The 14,624-nt window shown below is 48.5% G+C and overlaps 1 protein-coding gene and 1 long non-coding RNA gene across 2 annotated transcripts in view; one reads left to right on the forward strand and one right to left on the reverse strand.

Moving 5' to 3' along the window:
• Positions 1 to 14,624, reverse strand: part of LOC126001558 (uncharacterized) — a 998,123-nt gene that overhangs the window by 459,333 nt on the left and 524,166 nt on the right. The gene's annotated exons all lie outside the window — the stretch shown is intronic.
• The window catches only part of ZSWIM6 (zinc finger SWIM-type containing 6), a 211,819-nt gene continuing 210,025 nt past the window's right edge, over positions 12,831 to 14,624 (forward strand). The window contains exon 1 of the mRNA XM_049768750.1: positions 12,831 to 13,536. Coding sequence (XP_049624707.1) covers positions 12,831 to 13,536 — 706 coding nt within the window. The remainder of the gene's footprint in view (positions 13,537 to 14,624) is intronic.

The following is a 14,624-nucleotide window of genomic DNA, read 5'->3' on the forward strand; positions in this document are numbered from 1 at the left end:
CTCAGAATGGCTTCAGGACTGAACTGTCCATAGCAGATCTGGCAAAGTCTGAGGTGGTGATGAGGTTGGGGTGGGAGTGGCAGCAGGGAATGGAGAAGGCAGGGATCGTGCCAAAAACATGCACAGGCAATTCGTAGGCAAACACATGCTCCCACTAAAAAACATAATAGCAGTTTTTTATGCTATTCTCTTGGAGTCCCCTGACACGATCATTCCAGTTAGTCTAGCCACCTTGAAAGCATATTTCAAACCCTGGTTGAGTAATCCATTGTGTAGTGATTAAGTACTAATGAAGCTGAAAATACCTAAATCGTCCAACAAGTAATCTGAATTAGTTTTTTTTATAATTGCATCACTAAACTATTTTGTGTTACCCCAAAGAATATTGTTAGATTTTGCACATTATTCTTGTATGTGCAAAATAGATGTTTGTACATAGTTGTAATGTATACTCTTACACAAGTACACACACACACACACACACACACACACACACACACACACACACCTGGACAAGAAGAAGAGAAGAGATGGTGTTGGGAGGAAGAACATCAAGGACAGCCATGAATTGAAGAGTATGAAATCCAAGGGAACATTGGGTAGTGAAGTTCATTCAGCATCTTCTAGCACTACTTTTGTATCCCTCTTTTTTTTAGCATCATTCTCAGAACCTGTACCAAGTTTATTTTCCATAAAGGTAAAGTGGGTGTGCCTTGTGGTGGAAGAGTAAGCACTCTTTCTAGTTAATAACATGGAGGACAAATTGATTCATGAAAGGGGACTTATGAAGGTCCAAATAACTTAACCCTCTAATGGTTGAACTGTATGTTGAGAGGTATGTCTATAGTCTGGTGATCTGTCTTACTCAAATGGACTTACTCAAATAGATTTTTTTTTTTACCTTTCTGGATAGTCTTTCACATGAACGTTTTAAAGTAAAAAAGAAGAGGGAAGAAAAAAGTAGGTAGGTAAGGTTGGAGCAACAGTATAATGGATATGATGCTTGCCTTGCACACAGCCAATCCAGGTTTGATCCCTGGCACCCATATGGTTTTCCTCTAAGCATTACCAATGATCCCTGAGGGGTGAGCCAGAAACACTGCCAGGTGTGGAACAAAGACAACAACAAGAAGAAAGAATAAGAAAAGAGAGAAAGAGGAAAGAAAGAAAGAAAGAAAGAAAGAAAGAAAGAAAGAAAGAAAGAAAGAAAGAAAGAAAGAAAGATGAAAGAAAAAAGAAGAAATTATCTGCCTGTGAAATAAAGAAAAGAGGAAATCAACCATTCAGATTGGGGGTGGGGTGGGGAGAGGTAACTGGCTTCACTGTTTCACGAAGAAACAAATCCGGACTTGGTATGGAATTGTTCATGTCTGTCATTCAGGGAACTTGGAAACTTTCTGGTGACATGAGAAGTGGAAAATAGCAGCATGGGAATATGATGTATCAAAATGCATGTCTCATACACACACACACACACACACACACACACACACACACATATATACACACACATAGGCTCTAAGTTCAAAGTCAAAATGAAAGGGAACCATTCTGAGAAGGTACAATATTGTGAACATTTCCCTATTCAGAAAACAAGTTAGCTGTTTTCTTCTCTTTACAAGTTTTTCAAAATTTTTCCTTTTACAGGTCAAGTTTTCCTGATGAGAGCTTGCATCAACTATTGCTTTTTTTTTTTTTTTTTTTTTTTTGTGGTTTTTGGGTCACACCCGGCAGTGCCCAGGGGTTACTCCTGGCTCCATGCTCAGAAATTGCTCCTGGCAGGCACAGGGGACCATATGGGACGCTGGGATTTGAACCGATGACCTCTTGCATGAAAGGCAAACGCTTTACCTCCATGCTATCTCTCCAGCCCCTTTTTTTTTTTTTTTTTTGGTCACACTAAGTGATATTCAGGAATTACTCCTGGCTGTGCTTAAGGGACCTATATGTGATACTGGGATTTAATCTGGGTCAGCCGTGTGTGCCAGGCAAGTGCCCTATCCATTGTACTATCACTCTAATCCCACAAGTCTCACCTCTTACGACCACGGAGCATCAAATGCCATAGCAAAAAGGAAGCAGAACCAAATGTTTATATCTTGCTATGGGAGCTAAGAAAGTTTTATCTTGGGGCTGGAGTGATAGTACAGCAGATTGGGCCCTTGTCTTGCATGCAACTGACCTGATCAACGTGGTCTCCTAAGCCTACCAGGAGAAATGCCTGTAAACGAAGCCAGGAGTACAGCCAGCTGTGAACAAATAAGAAAAAAAAAAACAACAAAACAAACCATAGGAGTTTTATCTACCTATGAAAATAGAGAAATAAAAAAGGAAAGAGAAAATCAATCCTGCCAATATTATTGCTCTCTGTAATATATTTCTAGTGGTTAGTAAGAATGCTATGGAATATATAAATTATTATACCAGTGCCTAAATTGAAAGGGATGGATGCTCAAGCTCAACAATTTGAACTTGCCTCTGAGAACAGACACGGCTCTATCTGCTGGGAGAGGTCATGTGTATGCAGCAATATAGTGGTGCAGGCATTCCAGGGAGAGAGCAATTCATATTCCAGACACAAAAAGATCTCAATGTTGATGCCACAGAGACACTGCCTACAAATCAGCAGTTCTCAGTTCAAAATACCACCCAAAGGATCACACTCCAAAATACACTTAGAATGCAGATTTCCCTTCACTTATTCTGAGATCATTGTTTCCTTTTTACATGGTAACCAGAAGACTGGACATGGCCCAAACTGGAGACACTAGAGAAAAAAAAAAAAACAAAAAACAAAAAACAAACAAACAAAAAACAGTATGGGCTACATATAATTGCATGGCAAAGATTTAAAATTTTGTTTTGGGAGATTCCCCCCCCCCTTTTCTTTTGCTTGGAATAATGTGATGATTTCCAGAATGCAGCGGTAATAGCTTCAGGCCACACTGTGGAGTGTTCATTGAGTCGATTTTATTTGTTTCTTTAAAGGAAAGGAGAGACCCATGGGCGCTGGCAGCAATCAAGGTAAGCTGTGGAAAATTGCTCTCTCGGCAAACCTTGATGTTGACCACACTGAGGAAGCTAGTTGGGCTGAAGTGCTCTCACTCCCTCCCTTCCATGGAGTGAACTAATATTTATTGAGCACCTACTATTTTCTAGGTATTCTGTCCTACATACAACTAAATGAAAAATAACAACTCTGGTAATAGCTCCTTGGAGAATTGTGTATGACTACTTGAGCGTAATAGGTAATGCTGACCTGTCAGAGCAGCCAGGCCTTCCAAAGGAAGTATGATTAAGCTGAGTAGGAGAAAAGGAGGTAGTGGTTTCAGGGCTAGTTCGGGGAGAACATTCCAGGCAGTGGGAACTCTTGGGCAAAGGCACTTTCGGGGAAGTGAACCTCCAGTGTTCAGGGAACTGAAAACAAGTCAGCCCGAGCAGTCTATGTTGGCAGAATCCCAGAGTGTGAGGAATGAACCCAAAGCAATCCAGCATGAGAGGCGGGAGCCAGGTCAGTTCTGATATAGCACCTTGAGTCTTCAGGAAGGGTTTATTTACGAGTTTGGTTTCTTTCCCTCCTGACAGGTGAACTCCTGCCTCCAGGAAAGCAGGACAGTCCTTGCGTGTGCTTCTGATTGACCCAAAATCCTTCTCAATGTTGCCTTAAATTCCAGGAGTTAACCGTCAAGTTATATAAGCTTATAATCTTATGAAAACTTTAAACCTAAATCATGTTCACTGTATATTTATGTATAATTATTTAGTAGGTATCTCAGACATTATGATTTTCAATTATCATCATGTCTACTAACCATGCAAAGTCCTGTTTGACCATCTAATAACCTCTCTTTTATTTGTAACCTACCTGAGACTCAGGAGGTCCAGATTGCCCATTTTAACAAAAAAAAAAAGGAAGTCCTCATTAATAATTGTGTTGACTTAAATTTTACACAAAATTTTAAGAATGGATTTCTTGAGTTCCAAATGCAAATGAGAAGTAACAATTAGGGAAAGGAGGAACAGGGTGGTTCTATGATCATTAAAGTAGAGGGGACAGTATAACTGTAGAGGAAAAGATAAGAGGCAACAAACTATAAAAATAAATAAGAATGAAACAAGGACAGGAAAGAAGGAAATAAGTAAGGAAGGAGGGAATGAAGAAAATAAGGAAAGAGGGGCAGGAGAGATAGCACAGTGGCATTTGCCTTGCAAGCAGCCGACCCAGGACCTAAGGTGGTTGGTTCGAATCCCGGTGTCCCATATGGTCCCCCATGCCTGCCAGGAGCTATTTCTGATCAGATAGCCAGGAGTACCCTTGAGCACCGCCAGGTGTGGCCCCAAAAACCAAAAAAAGAAAAGAAAAGAAGGAAAGGAAGAAGGGAGGGAAGCTAGGAAGAAGAGATGTGAGGAAGAGAAGGAAGAAGAAAGTAAGGAAAGAAGGGAGGGATGGAAAGAAGGAAGAAGAGAAGGAAGGAAGGAAGAGGGAGGGAAGGATGGAAGAAAGGAAAGAAATGAAGGATGAAAGAAAAACAACCATTTGGGACTTCTAGTTCCATATTTTGGTAGATTTGAGGCCAACATATTTATAATGAAATCTTTGACAGAAGTGAAGAAATGCATCATGTTTTAGAAAGATTTCTATTTTCAGGGCTAAGCTTTAATTTTTTTTCTCCCTTTTCTTCCCTCCCCTCACCCATCTTCCCACTTGCACTATCCAGGGGATGTTGTCAGCTTGGTTTTGGTTACTTGCACACTTTGTTGTGTGTGCTAGAGATTGTACATTGTTGGTGCTGGGGATCCAAAAGAGCAGTGCCACTGGGAATGTACTTGGAATAAGAACTGAATAAGATAGAATAAGATGCTAGGGAAGGAGTTTCTCAAGCAGATGTTAGCCACTGAGTCCTCCCTTGGCTGCTCCTTCCTGCGAACTATATCCAGGCCTAGGATCAACTTGGAAGAAAAAGGGGTTGGATATCTAATAAACAGCTCTCCGACTACTTGGAATTTTTTCTATTTAAAATGGTTCTAACAAAGGTTTTACATAACCATGGTTTCATTGCAGTGTAGTTCCATGAAGGTGCGAGTTTAAACAGAGTTGAAAAATATTCAACTTACCAGATTTTGCTGAGATTGCTTTATTTTCTCCCCAGTTATCTAATACTGGGATTGAATGAAGTCATTGGGAATGACACTTTTCATTTTTGATTTGTCATGATGCTCCCTTGACAAGGAATGAGTTCTTGAATATTTAAAAATATCGTAGGTAATAAAATACTCTTAATGTTTTAGTTTGATTTGTCACATTTTTAACTTAATTCTCTTGCTTATCTCTTAAAGGCAAATCATCTTTATCCAGGCTTAAGGTGTCCTCTAAATGTACTTAATTTTCTGAATTTAACGTCTTTACTTTTTTTTTTTGGCCACTCCTGGCATTGTTCAGGGGTTACTCCTGGCTCTGTGATCAGAAATCACTTTTGGCAGGCTTGGGGGACCATATGGGATGCTGGGTATTGAACCTGAGTCAGCCATGTGCAAGGAAATGCCCTACCCACTGTGCTATTGCTCCAGCCCAGCATCTCTACTTCTTCAAGATGGGAACAAGAAATGAACTGATTGTTTGACTGATCACTTTGGAAAAGACTCATGTTGTATGTTTATGAAATTAGTTTTGGGATACCATTATTTTTCACAAATTATACATTTCATACATGTCAGGGCACCTTTTGTCTTGAGGGAGTATGTTTGTATTGTGCTATTTAGTGACTTCAATGTGTTTTTTCTTGTGCTATCTCTCCTATTGGACATATACAAAACTAAAATTTGTTATTAGATGTGGCATTTTCCGTTTCTTCAGGTTTTCACTAGAATATAAGCACGATTATTCTGACTGGAGTCCTGCTAAATATTCAGATTTTGTGATGGCTTAATTTGATGAGGACTTTGGATGGATTAACAAGATGATTATAATTGGTCATTTCACAATACTGACTGAAATTGTCCACTGAGTATATCTACACTACAACTGTTTGTACTAAAAATCAACAAGAGTATATAATCTAATATAAGCAAAAGCAAATACTTGTATTCTCTTACCCATAAGATAAAATTTAAAAGTATTTATAAGCATAATTTCAACCTGATTTTTTGATATTGAAATGGAATGTTTTTTAAAAATTTCACACTGCAACTGTAGAAACATAACAGAATACATTGTTCTTCAAGTAGGTAGCTCACCACAAAGAGTAATGGTGCAGTTAGGGAAATAACTACACTAACAACTATCATGACAATCTTAATGAGTGAGAAAACTAGAATGCCTGTCTCAAATACAGGCAGGGGTTATGGGAGGAGGGAGATGGGGGGGCATTGATGGTGGGAATGTTGCATTGGTAAAGGGGGCTGTTCTTTTTGTGACTGAAATCCAACTATAGTCATGTTTGTAATCACGGTGTTTAAATATATATATTTTTTAAAAAAGAAAAGGATCAGTTGAGTTCTTACAATTATGGCAAATTCTAGAAGATTAAGTCTTAAAGAATGAAACTGTATTAAATGCTAGTGTGGAGTGGGATTATGCCTCTTCCCAGTTTTGTCTACTCTTAAAATTATTCAGGGCATCAGTTGAAAAAGAGATGCCAAAGCCCCATCCAGGAAATCTATATTTTAAACAGGTGCTTAGAGATTTTGTGAGCTGGCAATTTTGAAAAATCCTGGATAAAAGTTTTTTTCTAGCTTTATCATCAGACCAGCTGCACTGGGAGCCCTGCTTAGGCAGATTAGAGCCCAATAATCTTCGGTAAATTTCTTTTTTTTTTTTTTTTTTAGTTTTTGGGTCACACCCGGCATTGCTCAAGGGTGACTCCTGGCTGTCTGCTCAGAAATAGCTCCTGGCAGGCATGGGGGACCATATGGGATACCGGGATTCGAACCAACCACCTTTGGTCCTGGGTCGGCTGTTTGCAAGGCAAACACTGCTGTGCTATCTCTCCGGGCCCTTGGTAAATTTCTTAATCTCAGCCTCCTCATTTGTTTTATTCTGTTGGGAGACTGGCCACCAAATGAGTTCCTGTTTATGAAGAACCAAACATCGTGTTCGCACCCACTCTTGAAACAAATTTTAACAACAAAGTAGTGGTTTGATTCCTGAAATTTAATAAGTTGAAATGGACCAAATTTACTCCCTTTTAAAAGATGGAGTAATGTTTAAAATCTATCAAATCTGGTGGAACATTCCTTGGCAATCACTTTTTATGCTCAAGAATCTGTTGAGTGGACATGATTGATCAGGGTGATTCTTCTGATACTTTTCTTCGTATTGGACATTTTGCCTGCATGAAGTAAAAATGGTTCACTCATTTAAACCACACAAAGAATAATTCTCTTTCATTTCATTGGAGAAGAGAATAAGTCCTGATTTCTAGGTTAACTTGCTATTTTAGGCTTTCTTTCCTCTAAACAGTTTACTTATAAACCAGGGAGCATAACTAACTATGGTTACATTATAGAAAATATATCCCAGTAAAAGTAAGAAAAATGACTAACTTGGAAGTTTTATAGTTCTAATCCACATGTCATGTCTTAGAATCTTCCTGTTAATGGTAAGTTATTCTCTTAATAAGCTGAGTTGACTATCGGTAATGATGAAGGATGTCACCTTTTTCTTTGCTGCAGACCTCCTAAGTGCTGGGAACTGGTGAAATTGTCACCAAAGAGTAGTGTACAAACTTGAGTGGAAAAATTATTCCCATGGAGAATCAAGTCAATTTCTGCTCCTCAGTTTCAAAACTGGCTTTTACGCTCTGGGGTGCATGGTTTTTTTCCTTAGAAAACCACTGCTTCCAGAATGTGATGAAGCTCTCGAGTTAAAAATCTTTTAGTTTTTAATTCAAGTAGAGTAAGAAGTCATGTTAGACCTACTGCTTCTTTTAAAGACATTTCTAGCATCCATCCTTCCATCTATGATATATGGAACAGGTGCCAGAAAGAGTGGGATGGGAACCGCTTGTCTTTTTTTTTTTTTTTAGGCCATCACCTTGGCTGCTAGGACTCTTGCGTATGAAGTCTGAGAGCCAGGATTCTGGCCACACTGGATAAAAAGGTTTATGACGGGATAGGACGAGGGACTGCATTTGAGACGCTGCATACCAATTCTGTACTTTGATTTCTCAACGTTACTTGTGGTAAACATTGTAGTGTCATGGAGTCTGCTAGCCTCCATTTGGTACCTGTTTGAAAAGGGCATTTTTGGGGGGCCCAGAGAGATAGCACAGCAGCGTTTGCCTTGTAAGCAGCCGATCCAGGACCAAAGGTGGTTGGTTCGAATCCCGGTGTCCCATATGTTCCCCAGTGCCTGCCAGGAGCTATTTCTGAGCAGACAGCCAGGAGTAACCCCTGAGCACCGCCGGGTGTGACCCCCCCAAAAAAAGGGCATTTTTGAAGTAATACAGTAATAGTTTCCATGAACAGAAACCCCCTCCCCTAAAATACTGAAAAAAATGAAAGATGGTACACATACCAGTCGGAGCTAACAGACTGTCACTTATTTCTCCCTTGGTTTGTGGATATAACCAACCTTCAGGGGTCTTGAAGCCTTGCAGTAGAGTGCTGAGCACCTGGAACTAAAGATATCACTATGGCATAATTCCAACCCTTAGAGAATTTTGAGCCAGGGAAGAGAGAGAAGCTACATGGCTCGGGGAAGGGTAAACACAACTATGAGGCTAGACATAGAGGTATAAATGCCACAGGAAGATCCAGCAAGGGATTCAAACTCACGGCCCTCCGTACATTTTGTGGCCCTGCCCTAGAGGAATCTTTATTTTGTTTTGTTGTTTGGGTCACACCCTTCAATGTTCAAGGCTTACTACCGACTTTGCACTCAAGGATCACCCCGACTTTGCCTCCTGTGGCCCCCAGGTAAATTGAGTTGAGACCCCTGGAAGGGGTTGAGTGAATGAGAGTGAGTGAGTGAGTGAGTGAGTGAGTGAGTGAGAGAGATAGATCACAAAGGGAGGGGGAGAGAGATCACAGAGGGATGGAGAGAGAGTTCACAGAGAGAGAGAGAGAGAGAGAGAGAGAGAGAGAGAGAGAGAGAGAGAGAGAGAGAGAGAGAGAGAGAGAGAGAGAGGTGTCTCAGGAGATGGATTTTTGCAGAGAAGCAACATGAGCATTTGAAAAAGGGGCAGGAATGTGGCAAGTTACGAGAGATGGGAGAGACATTACATTCACAGGAACACTTTGAACAAATGTGCAGAATGGAGTGTGGGGATGACTTTCAAGAACTGGGTAGTCTGAAAGTTGAGTTGGAAGCAAGATAGAAAGCTGGGATTGCTCAGGATCGTATCTGAGATTGGACTTTCCCAGCCATTTGAGAAAACTTCAGCAGAAGGATGATACCAACAACTGGCTGGTGGAGAAATTGGAGGATGGATTAAATGAGACACCAGTGAGGCAGCTCTACGGAGAAAGGAATTGAGTGTGAGGGGCTGGGATTCACAGCCAGTAAAACCAGTACGTGAATTGCGGTCAGTCATGGTCAAAGAGGAAGAAAACTGGGGTGGGGTTGGCAGAGGAGACTAAGTGACCACAGAGAGGGAATGCAAGTGTTCCTTTCTAGGTGCTACTTGCCATTTTAGGGGCCATGTAAAAGGAACCGGCTTCTAGGAAGCAGTGAGTTAGAACGTGCTGGAGACAGTGGCTGAGAAATGTGAATGGTGCAAATTCTCCCCGGAGATGGGGTCTCCCTCGGGATTCCTGTCCTACTGGAGACAGGACCAGAATGGGCTGTAGGGCAGGGCGTACGTTTAAAACGGGGCTGGAGAGATAGCATGGAGGTAAGGCATTTGCCTTTCATGCAAGAGGTCATCGGTTCGAATCCCAGCGTCCCATATGGTCCCCCGTGCCTGCCAGGAGCAATTTCTGAGCATGGAGCCAGGAGTAACCCCTGAGCACTGCCGGGTGTGACCCAAAAAAAAAAAAAAAAACCACAAAAAAAAAAAAAAAACAGTAGGGAAAAGAGAAACTCAAAACTAAGGCAGAGAAAGATGAACTGGTGAGTAGGATAAACAGGACACTGTCAAGGAAGGCAGAGGTGGAGAATATGAGTGTAGTCTGGGTGGGAGAGATGGCAGAGAAAAAAGCTGGCTGGGGGTTGGCTGCTAGCTCTGGATTCAGAATGAGTTCACTAGATCCCCCTTACCGAGTATGAAGCGTTAAATCCAGTCTCTACTTCATTAAAAATCCAGATCTCAAGAAGTTAAGCACCACCAGAGATATCTATTTTCGATATGAATTAATTCCTTCCACTAACACCTGGTATGACCCTGAATGAGTTACTCACTCTAGAGGAACAGTGGTCATGTTCAACTTTCCAGTTCAGTGGTTGTGTGTATGAAAAATGCTTAGTAATCTACACACCGTACAAGCCGAAATTCTATTAAGACTGTCTTTGAGGATAGAACGGAGCATTTAAAAAAAATCATTTTAAAAAGAGGATCCAGAAACAGAACAAGTGGAAGAAGGAGCCCCTCTTTCTACTCCCCGCGCTCATTTTCTTGCAACTTTCTGCCCAGGTCAATTTTTCCTAAGCATAGAGGAAGTGTCCAGAAAAATACTAGCTAGATATGACAGCAAAATTCTCAAAAAAACATGTTAAAAAAAAACCATGCCACCAAAATTTTCCTAACAAAAAAGTCTGCCAGCGTCCTCCTCGTCTCTCCACATTCCCCCCTTTTACCAGCAGCAGCGGGCGCTTGGTAAAGCCAGACAAGGGAAAAAATAAATGCCAGGGCCTGGAGCGCTTGGCCTCCCAGGTCTCCGCCTTGAGTGGGCTCTGGGCTTTAATACTCGGAAGCCTTTAATATCTTTAAATCCAGGCCACCAGGCTGGCGGGTGGGGGTAGCCGGTAAGAAACCAAAGTAGACGGATTCATCATCTTTCACAATAGCGACAATATCAGGAAGGCGGCTTACAGTAAAAAAGGAGAGAACTGAGTAAGCGGCTGGAACCCGGAGTTGTGAGATGCCCGCGGGGTTCCTCATTCACCCAGGACTCTCTTCTTCGCCTTCGTCGCCCCAGCAAACTGCGCCCCGCCCCGGCCCTCGCCTGCCTTTCCCCCCACCCCAGACCCCGGGTCCGGGTCCGGGTCCGTTGCAGCGCTGCCCGGGTGTCCGAGAGCGGGCGTCCCGCGTCCCGGAACGCCCAGTGTCCGTCCTCGCCTCCCCCGCCGGGGCCAGACGGGTTGCAGAGCCAAGTGCGCACGGAGCGCCCCGCGGCGCGTCTGGAGCCGGCTCCACTGTGCGCGCGCTCCCGTGCATATGCATGCATGTATGTGTGCGTGTGTTGTGTGTATGGGTGTGCGTGGGTGTGCATGCAAGTGCATGCATGCGTGTGTGCGCGCGTGCATGCCCGTGCGCGCGCGCTCCCTCACTCACAAAGGTGTTGGAACTAAATCCCTCAACCCAGAGCCGGGGGAAGCCAGCACCCGGCGGCCGGGGGCAGCTAGAGGTCGGTCGGTGGCACCAGCCGGGTTAGGTAGGAGAGGAGTTTCGAGTTCCCTAGCTCGGCGGCGCCGGCTTCCTTAACCCGCGGGGCCCGAGGGAGCTAAACTAGAGGGCGGGGCGGCCGCTGCAGGCTCGCTCGGGACGCGCGTCGCGCCGCTGCGGGGCAGGTTCCGAGCGAGGGAGCGCTCCGAGCCAGGTCGGGGGGTACTGGGGCCAGCTCGGGCCAACACAACACAACGCCGCCGGGGACGACAGGAGGCTCCGGGGCTGGATGCTCAGCTGAGCTGCCACGCGGAGCCGGGCACTCTCTCTCTCTCTCTCTCTCTCTCTCTCTCTCTCTCTCTCTCTCTCTCTCTCTCTCTCTCTCTCTCTCTCTCTCTCTCTCTCTCTCGCCCCACCGGGTCGGCAAAAGTGAACTGGAGAGCAGCCACAGACAGAGCGCAGCGGCCCCCCTCGCCGAGTCGTTCCGAACCCCGCGCCGCAGCCCGGATTGGGGTGCGCGGGGGAGAGAGAGGGCAAAGTTCTTCCCCCTCAGCTGACTGACAGACTGACTGGAAGGGAAGCCGGCGGCCGGCCTGGGCCGCACCTCCTCCGCCTTCCTCTCCTCTCCGCCCCCCAGTCCCCCGGGTTCCCCGCCGCATTTCTTTGTTTTGAAAGCGCCTCCTCCGCCCAGAGGCTTTTCCCCCGGCGGGCAGAGGCTCTGACGGAGCTAAGGGCGGGGTGGGGCGCCGAACCCTGGACCCGCCCCTCAGGAGCGCCCAGACGCCTCCTCCCGCAGCTCGGGCTCACCCCCGCTGGCAGCCGGCCGTCGCCCTCTCAGACCCCAGCGGCCCCAGGTCCGTCGCTCGCCAGGACGGAGCTCAAAGGGCGGCTGGGACTCGGAGGGAAAGTTGAGGCGCACGGGGGCGCAGAGACCCTCCCACCTCCCGCGGGAACCCGGCCGGGGCCCCGGCGTCCCAGCAGTCTGACGTCCATCCATCCCTCCATCCCTCCCTCCATCCATCCACCTCTCCATCCATGCATCCATCCATCCAGCCAGCCATCCGGTACCCACCCCCGCTCGCTACCCCCGAGTCGCGCGGCGCCGAGTGCTCTATTTATGTTTCAGCCCAGTGATTTGCATAGGCCCCGCCCCCGGCGCGAGGTCTCCCTATCGGCGCCCCGCCTCGGGCCTGACGTCACGGCCCCGGCCCCGCCCCCGGTGCCCGTATAAGGAGCGGCGGGCCGTAGATGGCAGCGTGGCGTCGCGGCGGCGTGTGCGTGTCGCGCTTCCTTGTGCCGTTTATAGGGTCCCGGCACTTCCGCTGTGGGGTTAGAAGCGGCGCGGTCATGGCGGAGCGCGGACAGCAGCCTCCTCCCGCGAAACGGCTCTGCTGCCGGCCGGGCGGCGGCGGCGGCGGCGGCGGCGGCGGCTACGGCTCTGCCTGCCGGTCGGGGCCGCGGGCGGGCGGCGGTCACGGCGTCGGCGGCGGCCACGGCGGCGGGGCGGCGGCGGCGGCGTGCGGGGGCGGCGCGGCGCTGGGGCTGCTGCCGCCGGGCAAGACCCTGAGCCCCGAGTCGCTGCTGGACATCGCGGCGCGCAAGGTGGCGGAGAAGTGGCCGTTCCAGCGCGTGGAGGAGCGCTTCGAGCGCATCCCCGAGCCGGTGCAGCGCCGCATCGTGTACTGGTCGTTCCCCCGCAGCGAGCGCGAGATCTGCATGTACTCGTCCTTCAACACGGGCGCCGGCGCCTCGGGCGGCCCGGGCGACGACAGCGGCGGCCCCGGGGGCGCGGGCGGCGGCGCCGGCGGAGCGGGCGGCGGGGGAGCGGGCGGCGGCGGCGGCGGCGGCGGCTCCGCGTCCTCGCCGGCCGCCACTTCGGCCGCCGCCGCCGCCGCCGCTGCCGCCGCCGCCGCCCCCGGAGCCGGGACCGGAGCCGGGGCCACGTCGGTGGGAGCCGCAGGGGCGGCGGACGGCGGCGACGAGACCCGCCTGCCCTTCCGCCGGGGCATCGCGCTGCTGGAGAGCGGCTGCGTCGACAACGTCCTGCAAGTCGGTGAGTCGGCCGTCCGCCCGTCCGTCCGTCCGTCCGTCCGTCCGCCCGGGAGCCGCTCGCGGGGATCGCCCCATCTGTCTCCCCGCTGCCCGCTGCCCACGGCACCACACGGCGCGACGGGTCCCCGCGGCGCCCGCTCTCGCTCCCGCTCCTCCCCGCCCCCGTCGCCCCGGACGGGCCGGCGCGAGTGGAAATGAATCAGCAGGACTCGCTCGCTCGCTCGCTCGCCCGCCGGGGCGCGGGGTGGGTGGGTGGGTGGGTGGGTGGGTGCCGGGCGCCCCCGAGCCCGCTCGGGCTTCCCGTCCCTTCCCTTCTCTTTCCACCTCGAGGGGCGCGCGTCCTGGTGGAGGGCTTTTTAAAAGATCTTTTTTTTTTATTTTGCTCGCCCCTTCTTTTGGGGGGGGCGTGGTGGCGGCTGTGGACAAAGGCGCGGGCGGGCGGCGGGGCTCGGCTCGCGCGAGGGTGTGTGCGGCGGGGCGGGGGAGGGGGCGCGGGCCGCACAGCGCAGACAATGCCGGACGGACGGACCGAGCCGGGCTCGTCCTGGCTCTCTCCCCCCTTCTCTCCCCCCTTTTCTCTCTCTCTCTCTCTCTCTCTCTCTCTCTCTCTCTCTCTCTCTCTCTCTCTCTCTCTCTCTCAATCTCTTTCCTCTCTCTCCTCTCCCTGTCTGTCTCTTTCTGTCTCTCCTGTTTCCTCTCCTGTCTCTCTCCTTTCTCCTCTTGTCTGCCTGCCTGTCTCTCTCTCCTCTCTCCGATCTGTCTCTATGTCTCTCCTCTCTCTGTCTCTCTCTTCTCATCTCTCTTCTGTCTCTATTTCCTCTCTTTCTCCTCTCCTTTATTCTCTCCGCGGCTCCCTTACCCTCGAGCCCAGGGCCAGCCGGGAAGGAGGACGTTTGCCTGCCCCGGGCCGGGCCGCCCCTCTCCGGCCTCCGACGGGCCAAGGCTTGCGGCTTGCTTCTGGAGCAGCTCCGGCCAAGCGCCCCCCCCCACCCCGGCCCGCCCAGTCCAGCCCAGGCAGGCATTTAAATGTCCCCCTCGCTCCCCGACGCCCCCCGAATTCAAGAGCTCAAGAGCGCCAGTGCCAGAAGG

Source organism: Suncus etruscus, chromosome 2 (assembly GCF_024139225.1).
Source record: "Suncus etruscus isolate mSunEtr1 chromosome 2, mSunEtr1.pri.cur, whole genome shotgun sequence".
Taxonomy (NCBI): Eukaryota; Metazoa; Chordata; class Mammalia; order Eulipotyphla; family Soricidae; genus Suncus; species Suncus etruscus.